Source organism: Dipodomys ordii, unplaced genomic scaffold, assembly GCF_000151885.1.
Source record: "Dipodomys ordii isolate 6190 unplaced genomic scaffold, Dord_2.0 Scaffold207, whole genome shotgun sequence".
Taxonomy (NCBI): Eukaryota; Metazoa; Chordata; class Mammalia; order Rodentia; family Heteromyidae; genus Dipodomys; species Dipodomys ordii.
This window is the reverse complement of record NW_012267423.1, coordinates 1,676,659-1,688,735: the sequence shown is the minus strand read 5'-3', so window position 1 is coordinate 1,688,735 and position 12,077 is coordinate 1,676,659. Positions and strand designations below refer to the sequence as shown.

The 12,077-nt window shown below is 36.7% G+C and overlaps 1 protein-coding gene across 1 annotated transcript in view; it reads left to right on the top strand.

Moving 5' to 3' along the window:
* Fbxl13 (F-box and leucine-rich repeat protein 13) overlaps positions 1-12,077 on the top strand; it is a 171,049-nt gene that overhangs the window by 89,163 nt on the left and 69,809 nt on the right. The window contains exons 9-10 of the mRNA XM_013035265.1: positions 1,017-1,069; positions 7,070-7,170. Coding sequence (XP_012890719.1) covers positions 1,017-1,069; positions 7,070-7,170 — 154 coding nt within the window. The remainder of the gene's footprint in view (positions 1-1,016; positions 1,070-7,069; positions 7,171-12,077) is intronic.

The following is a 12,077-nucleotide window of genomic DNA, read 5'->3' as shown; positions in this document are numbered from 1 at the left end:
CCAAGACCACCCCTTGCTTGAAGTTTTCCTACTTAGTGGGGTCTCTTTCACTGTAATGTTTTCCCCCTTCTTTGTCTTTAGCTGTCCCCTCATTTACAAGTATATCATCATTGAGCTGCTTTCAGGGAGCTGCTTGTCTGTCCTCTAGCTTTTTGTGTTCATCCCTCCTCATCTTCCCCGAGAGTCCATGGGACATGGTCTCAAGCACTTAACCTTTGCATCCTCTTCTTTATGTGCAATTAATTGTAAATTGTATGCATTAGAACCTTAAAAACATGACAGATAGCTTGTTTGTTTTTATGCATGCTGAAGTACTTGGGAGAATGTGTTAGTATCTGCAACACACTTGATTTTTGGTTTTCTTTTAGTGCTGGTACTGGGGCTTGAACTCAAGGTCTCATACTCTCCCTTCATTTTTTTCATCAGTCTCCTGAATAGATATAATTACAGGCATGAGCCACCAGTACCTGGCTCTGCAACACACTTTGAAATACATTGAAAACAAGATGAAATGAGGACTGATTGAGAGATGGATGAATGGTTGAGTATGTGATCAAGGAAATATAGTAAAATATAAATTATATCTAGGTAGTAGAGTTGTATGCATTCATTATGAAGTTTTTCAATTTTTATATGTTTGTGATTTTTGTGATACAATGCTAAACAAAAAAATGAAAAGCATGTGGAGGAAAAAAGCAGGATTTTCCCCCCAGATATTTTCAAGTTAAAAGCTTTAAGTATTTTTCTAAAAGCAGTATTTTTCTCTTTCCTTTTCTTCCTATAATCCTCAAATAATAATAAACACATGTTTATATTTTATTTTTGAAGTAAAAACAAATCATTTTCCTGGGAAGAGAAACTCATATACTTAGAATACATTATTTGCAAAGTTTCTGTTTATTTCCTAATGGGTATGTTGTATTTTTCCTAATGGGTATGTTGTATTGAATATAGAATGGAAAAACTATAAAAATTTGTAATATGTTGTTTAGTGATGTGCAACTTGTTTGGTTTAGGCCACTGTAAAAACTTGCAAGAGCTGAATGTTTCAGACTGCCCATCCCTCACTGTGAGTATAAGAAACTTATTTTATCATTGTTCATATAGATTTAGACTCACAATGAAGAGCAACATATAGCGTCTATGCCTGTATGTGAATTTGGGGTTGAATGTGGAAAAAAAACAAACTGTACTAAACATTGGCAAGAAAATTTACTTATTTGTACAATGGTATTAATCTGGGAGATATATGCCCAAGGTTGGGACTCTGGCAAATGGAAACCCTTCAAGGATTACACAAAATTTTATTTATGTTTTATGCCTATATAAATGAGACAGGAAAAATTGGGCCCTGGCAGTGTAGTGGATTCCATGGTATCAACAGCCATGCCAAAAAAGATAGAAATGAACAGAATACACACTTCATTCCTGGTGCCTGGTCCCCATCTTTCCTTCTACCCCCAATCTGTCTTCAGAAGGAGCCCACAATACTCCTGAAAGGTAGATCTGACCATATTACTCTTATCTTACATCAATTCCACACTACTGGGTAAGTCAAAGAAACAGCATTGCTATGATCTTGGAGACCCTCTGTGCTCTTGCCTCTTATTCCCTGTCCAGCCTCACCTTGGCTTTCTCCTGTGTAAGAGACCTTTGCTTTTACATTTGTTCATGCAGTGTTCTTTGCTTGGAATGGCTTTTCCCTTTGTTCAAGGGAAAGCAGCACTTTCCTTTTTGGAAGTCTCTAAGCTTATCTTACATATCACTTCCTCTACCAAGACACCATAGACTCCCAGTGCCATTTGCTACACTTGCCCTTAGCGATGGTGTTTCTGTCTCCTCTACTAACATAAGAGATCCAAAGGCCCAGTAAGGTGTCTTATTCTTTGTGATAACAACAGTATAGATTTTATTATGTAGAAAATATTCAATAATGTTTAATGAATGGCACAGTATGAAGATGACTTACAGATCATGAACAATGAAAATATGAGATTCTATCTTGCAATAATATCCCTGTATAAATCACAATTCATATTATAAGGGTGAATAAGATGAAGCTAATGGTAAGGTAGGAGAAGAGGATTTGGGGTTGAGTCTTGAGGAATGCTGACATTCAGGAGCAGGCAGATGATATGAACATGGAATAGTAAGTGAAACAGGTTGGATATGAAGGGCATAAATGCAAGAGAGTAAAGACTTTCAAAAAGAATTGGCCAAAATGAACGGATAAGAAAAGGACAGCCAGGCACCAGTGATGATGCCTATAATCCTAGGTACCCAGGAGGCTGAGATCGAAGAATCATGGTTCGAAAGAGTCTGTGAGACTCTTATCTCCAATAAACCACTCAGAACACCAGAAGTGGTGCTGTTGCTTAAGTGGTAGAGCGCTTGCCTTGAGCTGAAGACGTGAGGGGCAGCAACCAGGCCCAGAGTTCAAGTCCCATGGCTGACAAAATAAAAAAAAAGATAAAAAAAAGACTGGTCATTTTGTCCTGTATTTGAGAATTAAAAGATGAGTGGTGTTTTTTGTTAGAGCATTTTCAGTGGCATCTATGTATAATTGCTGTGAATTGGCAAGTAAACAAGACATAAGAAAGGCGGGCATTAGTTAAGAACTGATCTTTCTAGAAAAATAATTGATAGGAAAATAGGTGATAGGAAAATAGGGGCAGAAAAATGTAAAGAGCTTGATGGAAACTGATGGAAACTCAGTTGAAGCAATCAGTGGAGCAAGTATCTAAGGAGACCAGAAGGGATAAGATGAAGAGTATGGGAATACAATAGCTCGTATAATGCTCTTTGTTATAGATGATCTCCAGGATGAAGGCTAAGCCTCTTGGCACAAGTGAAAAGATGTCACAAATTGTCCCCTCCATGTTACCTTTCAGACTCATAGTTATAATTTCAGTTCTATCATCTATCTTAATAATGAATCACTTGATGTTCCTTGAGAATGTCATGCTGTTTTCATTGTGTTTTTGAACCCATTTTCCCATCTACTGGATTGCTTAGTCTTTCTTCTACACCACTCCGCCACTCCTGTACCAACAGTTGCTCCTTCATTAGAATACTCTGGAACTTCATTGGTACTTCCATTCACTTTTTATTAAAAAAATTGACATTTTAAAAACACCATTATGGAACTATAAAGATATTTATATTGATGTTGACATTACATTTACCCAAAATGTACAATGGAATCATTTTTGGTATGTTAAGAGTTGAACAACTATAACCACAACCAATTTTGGAAAATTTCCCCGTACCCAAAAGAGCCTATACCCATTAACTATCACTTCTCATTGTCTTCCAGCCTATTAGCCCTTACACTTCTAGTTACTTTGACAGGATTAATTTGTCTCTTTCCTGAGTTGTGGCTGGGTCTCAGTACTTCAACATTTTTTTGCCTTTTGCTCTCTTTTATACTTAGGCTTACACACATATCTCCTCTTCTGGAACTAAGAGTTCTTTGAAAAGTCCCTGTTTAGTAATTTTTTCCATGAAATTTAAACTCTCATTTTTAACAACCAAACATTTTTTTCCCAAAGATGGAAGACATTATATAAATAAATGAAATATGTATATAAAATACTAGAACCCTCAAAGCTCTTCCAAGTCCTTACCCTAACACACAAAAGAAGCATTTAAAGTAGCTGTTTAATTCTTGCCTGCCAGACCATAGAGAACTGCTCTGCAGCCTAAGTCAGCTAAGCACGGATAAGCATCTTAGGGGCCTGTGCATAAACAAGCTGCCTCCTTATGTTGAAATGTGCCCTCAAGAAATGGAGGAGTAGGAAGACATGTCAGAGACCACACTGGAGAATACATGTTCTACTTTCTCTAGTTTTGTTCTTTTCCACCAGCAAGATGAACATGAGATCCTTCATTAAGAGAAATTTCAATCTTTGCCGCCATGCTCTCCAGATGTCTGCCTGTGGTTATAATGAAGTTATCAGATGTATTTTTAGAACCTAATACGCTAAAGATACTCTGTTAGGCGTTAGAAGGAATTTTAATCTATCTCTGTCTCTCTGTCTCTGTCTCTGCCCCCCCCCTTGCCAGTCCTGGGGCTTGAACTCAGGGCCTAGACACTGTCCCTGAGCCTCTTTATGCTCAAGCCTAGTGCTCTACCACTTGACCCACAATTCCATTTCTGGATTTTGAGTGGTTAATTGGAGATGAGAGTCTCACGGGGACTTTTTTGCATGAGCTGGTTTTGAAGGTGATCCACAGATTCAGCCTCCTGATTAGCTAGGATTACAGGTGTGAGCCACTAGCACCTGGCTTCAGAAGGAATTTTAAAATGAGTAAATGTTTGGTTCTTGCCCTTGGGGAGCTTTGGTTCTATTTGTGAATTAAACATATTATTTAAAGTTGGCTTCCTAGCAAGAAAGTCAAAGCAATGCCATCTGCATTGAATTTGTCAACATCAAAGTTTTGTCCAATTTTAGAAGTTATAAAGAGTTAGTAATTTTATGTAGCCACATTTGCTATTGTATTTTCCTTTGAGACATATCCTGGGCGGACAGGCTTATATTTAAGAAGTTGGGTAATATTCATTCATCAAAGGGCTTTGATATCGAAACTTGTTTATCATATGAAATGTATTACATTCAGAAGAATTCAAGTACTATACATGGTGGATGAATTCATAAGCCATTCTGCAATGTAGACATACTTAAAAACAGAATTTTTTTTTGCATGGATGTGTTCAAACATTTAGAGATCAAATCTTTAGCCCTTTTAAAGACTGAGAATGGGCATTGTCTAAATTTGTCTGAATGTCTAAGTTCCTCAATACAGGGAAATTCAGAGAATGGATGGCTTCCTCAGCTAAGGGAAAGTCAGATTTATCTATGGCACTCTGTCCAAGCATGGGGAAGCCAGTTTCCTCTCCTCTCTATACCCCATCGCACTCATGTCCTCACCAACGTATTTTACAACCGCACAAAAATTGACATGCTGAACATTTTTGATGACAGATTTTGTGTAAGTATGGGGCACATATTAAGTTCTCCCCATTTGCAGGAAAATTGTACTGCACATACTTTATCTATACATATTCAACTCCTGTATTTGGTGATAGAATGTCTTCAAAACTTTCTAACAGCATGAATGCAGTAGCAGGAACATCATGATCCGTAAAGGCCTGTGCTACTTACTCAGCATCAGCATGTAGAACCTTTCCCATAGCAGAATGCAGAGAATTGCAGATTTAAAATAGAAACATATGTCCCCTGTAAGATTTGCTGCCTTATAAATCACCCAATTCCTGCCTGAGTGTGACAGATGCACTGATTCCTAGATTTTGTTACTTTGAACATCCATAGCAGTGGAATAGGAAGGGACACTCCTTTTTTTTTTTTTTTTTTAAATGTCGGTCATGCGTCTGAACTCTGGGCCTGGGCGCTGTCCCTCAGCTCTTCAGCTCAAGGCTAGCACTCTACCACTTGAGCCACAGCGCCACTTCCGGCTTTTTCTGTTTATTAAGTGCTTAGGAATTGAACCCAGGGCTTCACACATGCAAAGCAAGCACTCTACCACTGAGCCACCTTCCCAGCCCAGGAAGGGATACTCTTGAAAGTCAACTTTTGCCATACTAGTGATGTTATCAAATTCTCCAAACTCCATCTCCAAGCCTTGTAATGATTTAAGTTTTCTATAGAGATATCTGCAATGGCCTATTCTTTCCAGGACTAATAGAGTAGTGTCAAATATTACATGAGCCACAAATATTTTAAATAGGCTGATCTATTGGTATATGTGAGGAAATGCACCAACCATCATTAAATAAATAAAATCTGCTCTTACACTGTTTTATCTATGTGAGAGGCAGTTCATTGGAATCGACATTTGAAATTCTCAGGTCTTAAAAATTTTAATTTAGGATTTTTAAAAATTGTTGTTCCAGTCCTGGGGCTTCATCTCAGGGCTTGGGTGCTGTCCCTAGGCCCCATTTTAGTGCAAGGCTATTGCTTTACCACTTGAACCACAGTGCCACTATTGGCCTTTTCTGAGTAGTTTATTGGAACTAAGAATCTCATGGATTTTCTTGCCTGGACTAACTTCGAACTTCAATCTTTAGATCTCAGCCTCCTGAGTAGCTAGGATTCAGGCATGAGCACAAGCTATGGTCAGTGTTTTAAATTATTGTTCTCTCTCATTCAGTCACATCATTCTCTTGCCTCGGTAGTTTCAGTCCCTTTGGGGAAGTTTACTTGAAACTCTGAGATTCTCCCTGCCCTAATCCCAACACTGAATTTCATGCCCAACTTGTATGTTGCCTGTATTTTACTTCAAGTTATTTCACACTTATAAATTTGTTGAAAATCTCTTCAGTTGTTTTACTGTATTTAGTACCACAGCCACAGAATTAGTCACATTTAGATACATATCTGCGCGTGAACATGGACTCACTTTTAACTGAGTCCAGTTGTTGAGAGCATTTACTGTTCCTATTTTTCAGGATCATTTTAGCAGATTTTAAAATGGGTGAGTTTTTAACCACTTTCCTGTGTCTGGAGAGTCACGAGTGACAGTGATGCTTGTACTCAAGTTTCTTGTCACAAAGTGGAATTTTCAGTGTCGAGTGCTCGTAACTGAAGTTTATAATCCTAGCTACTCAGGAGATAGATATCTGGGGATCATGGATCAAAGCCAGCCCCGGCAGAAAAGTCTATAACACTCTTATTTCCAATTACACACCAAAAGTGGAACTGTGACCCAAGTGGTAGAGCGGTAGCCTTAATCACAAAAGCTCAGGTACAGTGCCCAAGCCCCAGGACTGGCAAAAAAAAAGGAAAGAAAGAAAAACAGTCGTGGTGATGGAATAAGACATTATTTCCCAAGGGAGGAATAATGAAACCTCAAGCAAAACCACTATCTTCTACTTTTGATTTCAACTAATACCTAAGAATATAGAGACCAGATCATGTATATCTTTGTTTAATTGTTTGTGGGCAGGAAAAGAGACGCTAGATAAAAGAGAACTTGTGAAGCTTGTTAGGTTTGTTAAGAGTTTTCAAGTCATTTTCCTTCTGTTGTTGTTTGTTTGCTTTTAATTTAGGACGAGTCAATGAAACACATTTCCGAGGGCTGCCCTGGGGTTCTGTATCTCAATCTATCAAACACAACTATCACCAACAAGACGATGCGACTTCTGCCCAGGTAACACGTGTTATTTTGTATTATACTAAAAATAATTGTTCCCTAGATTCTGGCTTGTTCTAGTACTCTCCTTTTTATCAACATCCCACCATGGTGTGGCACCTCTATTCTATAAGGAGGCTGCTGCTTTTAAGTCCCCAAGCTGATGGCACTTGCACTCTCCTTCATTGATCCTTGGTCTTCTACCTTGAGTAATGTTTTGGCATTCTTTTGTTAATGTACCCGCTAACTTGAGTTGCCTGTCTCTTTCTGGTCCTCCTTCCTGGGCATTTGGGCCTGGCTCCTAAATTCCAGTCTTGTGTGTGGGATCTCCTCCCATGTCAGAACCTCGAGATGTAAATGAGCACCACAATCCCAAATTCCATGCTGCCAAGCTGTGGCTGCCTATTGAGATCCACCCACCTGCCCCTGCCCTCAGGGAGTTTGACACTATTACCTTCTGACTTTATGAACTTCTGACATCCCTGGGCATGAGGCTTGCCTCTCCCTAGCACCTCCTCTGGGAAGGCACACAACATAAGAGTTGGAAGAATATTCAGACTTATTAATTTACGTCACTTAATTATTCTTTATTTTGACTGTTGAGAGACTCATCATGAAGAACATCCCATCAGACTGGGATATATTCAAATTCCACACTGGGAAAGCATTTCTCAAAGCATTTCTCAAGTTTTTTGAGACTATAACTTTTTTTGATTGCTTGAAAATAATACTGAGACATTTGAAAAGCTTAAAGTTCTGGTTGGTAGTTTTCTTTTTAAAAATTTTGTTATTGTAAAGGTGATGTACAGAGGGGTTACAGTTACATGAGTACATTTCCTGTCAAGCATTGTTCCCCCCCTTTTTCTCCTACTATCCCTTTATCTTTTAACTAGTTTTTTTTCAAATTAGCAAACCTCACAAAATAGTGCTATATTTTCTACTCATCCTATTAATTGAACTACCATGTTTTATTTAGTTGTACCTATATAATCTATCTATTTAAAATTTCTGATACTTCTTTGTTTGTATGTGCATACCAGACTTGGGGCTTGAACTAGAATCTAAGTGTTATCCCAGAGCTTTTGTGATCAAAGCTAGCACTCTACCTTTTGAGCCACAGCTCCACTTCCTATTTTTTTGGTGGTTAATTGAAGATAAGAATCTCACAGACTTTCCTGTGTGGGCTAGCTTTGAATCACAGTCCTCAGATCCAGCCTCCCTAATAGATATTATTACAGTCATGAGCCACTGGCAGCTTCTGATACTTTAAAGTACAATTTTCAACCTGCTAGGCATTCAATATTCACTTATTTTTCTTGTATTTTTAACAAATAAATAACAGACATAGAAATTATGTTAGTGATCAGTGAACTTAAATTGTTAAAAAGCTAATGAATTATTCTGGAATTATTTATTAACTAAATCTTTTTTTAATTAACTCTTCTATCAAGTGCCATGTAAGTCTTTCATATATAGCTAAAATTCTTATACAAAGAAATATATCTCTTTCTAATATTTCTCTGCAAGTTCCTTTTTCTGTGTACTCATGGTTATAATGTTTCAGCATGGAGTGCTGTTGTACAGGCCTTCCCAGTTCTGCGCTCAGTGGCCTCTTGTTTGTAGCATAGAATAGGCCAATTGGCCTATTGGGAGTATTCCTCCCCATGGAAAATGGCCAACATTACTAATCCAAGTTTGATTTATTTTTTAGACTTGAGAAAGTGATAGAAAAGGCAAGAATAAAGGCAAGCAATAAAGCAGATCAAACACAAAAGAGTCTCATGTCTATAGCCACAATATTGTGAATAATTCACAAAGCTGAGGAAATATTTTTTAATACTTTAAATTATTATCTGATCCAAAAAAGAAGACACTCATGTCATTAATGGATGGGTGAAATCTGGACATATGTCTTTGCCTAACTCATTAATGTGAGTGTCATTGATGAATAAATGAGTATAATGTAATTCATATGGAACTCTACTCAACCCTCTACTTAACTGTTGGCCCGAAAACATCAATGAAAGCATTGTGTGGAAATTTTCCATAAGGAATTTATAATAAAAGATATTGTTTAGTGCATACTATATAACCTTTGTATCAATAAGACTATAACATATGAATTTTTGTTGTAAACTTACATTTCCTTGCAATTTTTGGAGAGCGCTTGTTATATTTCTTGGTACACTAATATTAAAGATAAAAAAGAAACTGATTTATGTGACAATATATAATTTCCTTATTAGAAATACAATAGGCTTTAAGGTTTTTGAAGTACTTAAACCACTCTGAAATTTTGCTTTATTCATAGAAATAATTTTTGTAAAGTTAGTCTTTGGGTTCTTTTAAATTATCATGAATGGTAGCCTTTTAAATTATATTTTCTCATATTTTCTAAGTAGTAATTTTTGGACTTTAGTATATTAAGGTATCTTTTAAAACTTTTCATTTGAACAATTGATTTCTTCCCTCTTAAAAATTAAGGCTATGAAAATATTTCTAAATAGAAATTTTGGAAAGGTTATACTATTTAGTAAGAAACATTTTTATTTCTAAACAGATTAGTTTATAATTTTCTTTCTTCTTTGACCCAATAATTATTTAGAGGAGAATTTTTGGTTTTAACTGGTGGATGTTTCTTTGAGCTTCTGTTTTTAATTATGTATTATAGTCAAGAAATGCGGACTGAATTATTTCTACTTTTTGGAACTTATTCAAATATCATCATGGACTAGTCTATAATTAAGTTTAGCAAATCATGAATGTTTAAAACAAAGGTTTTTTTTTAGAGAACAAAATCTGTGTGTATATACATAAAACGTGTAGAAGTCTCAGTATAGTAGTGATATGTTAATTTCTACTTATAATCAAACTTATAATTTATTTTGTTGTCATTTTAATAAAGATTAGTAAGTATCATGTTTCAAAATAGATTATATTGTTTGTTATATAAAATGGTATCTTATGCTGGGCAGCATTCAGGAAGCTGAGATCTGAGGATCATGGTTCGAAGCCAGCTGGGGGAAGAAACATATGTGAAACTCTTATCTATAATAAACTTACTCAGAAAAAGCCGGAAGTGGAGCTGTAGCTCAAGTGGTAGAACACTAGCCTTAAGAATAGACACGCTCAGGGACAGTGCCCAGGCCCTGAGCTCAAGCCCCAGGACCAGCAAAAAACAAAGCAAAACAAAACAAAACAAAAAACAGGTACCCTTTTTCCTGGTTGAAGTTCTGGTTTTATGGTGAAATTGCATACGTAGCTTTGCTCCTACTATAGTCGCCTTTTCTTTCCTGTGCTTTTGTGCAGTAGCTTTGTGTATTCCTTTATTTCACTAGGTTTTGTTTTATCTTTTCTATGTAGCATAGAGTGTACTTCTATAATACTTTTACTCTCTGCCTTTAGAAGTGGGCTGTTTAAAAATAACAAGAACAAGAACAATTTCTTGTTACAGTTGAGTGTGCAGTCTTACATTTTAGTCATCTGGCTTTTATTTATATGATCTATTTTTTGATGGTGCCATGGCTTCAATTCAGGATCTTGCACTTGCTGATTAAGTCAGTTAGGCCATAGTTGCAGCCCTTTATGCTTTAGGTTATTTTTCAGACAAGATTTTGCTTTTTACCAGGGGACACCTCAGTCCTATGGTTTGCCACATGGCTGGGATAACATGCTACCACATCTTGACTTGTTGATTGAGATAAGGTCTTACTTTTTGTTCAGGGTTAGCTTCAAACTACATTCTTTTCCATCTTTGCCTCTTGAGTAGCTGGGATTACAGAAATGAACTATTGTGCTTGGCCTTTGTTTTATTATTATGATACAGTCAGTAGTTCTTTTTTGGTATAGGAACTTTTGGGATAGGCACTACGTTGTTGACTTTTGTAAGGAGTATTTTAAAAGGATGTACACATCCTACTATATATTCTAATTATCTAATGTATATCTAATTGTTTATACGTATATGTCATATACATGTAAATGTATATATCTAATGGATATCTAATTACCTAATGTGTATCTAATTTTTTTGAGATATGACTTTGCTGTGTATTCCAGGCTGGTTCTGAACTCATTCCTCCTCTTCTACTCTCAAATGCTAGGATTACTGGCATGAAGAACCACTCCAAGTCTATTTGTATGATTTGTGTGTGTGTGTGTGTGTGTGTGTGTGTGTGTATGAAGTGTCCTGGGACTTGAATTTAGGGCCTTGGCACTGTCCCTGAGTTATTTTGCTCAAGGCTGGTGCTCTGCCACTTGAGCCCCAACTCCATTTCAAGCTTTTTGGTGGCTACTTGGAGATAAGAGTCATAATCATAATCCTCAGATCTCAGTCTTTTTGGGTAGCTAGGATTACATATGTGAGTATACTAGTGCCTGGTTATGATTTTTGTTTTTCTAATTATTAACGACAGGATGATGCAGTAACTTTTGATTCTCTCTGAGTTAGACAAAACGTCTCAGATTTACTTATTTTTCTTTGGAATTCTTCTATTTTTACCTCCCCTTTACTATATCACTCAATCATGGTGATTTTGGTTGATTATAGAATTTTCTTTTTAATATTGATTTTTAGTGTTTGTATTTAAATATCATAATCATTTGTAAGATTGTATAATACTAACTAGATTAGGCTATTCTTTAGAGTTTCTTTTTCCTTACAATTTCTTTTTTTTATTGTGAAAATACTGTACAAGGAGTTACAATTACATGGGCAAGATAATGAGTACAGTTCTTATCAAGCATTGTAGCCTCCTCCTTTGTTTCCCCTTCCCATCACTTCCCATCCCACCCAATCCTCCTTGGGCTGGGAAGGTGGCTCAGTGGTAAAGCGCTTCCCTTGCATGCATGAGGCCCTGGGTTCGATTCCTCAGCACCACATAAGCAAAAAGAAAAAAGCCGGAAGTGGTGCTGTGGCTCAAGTG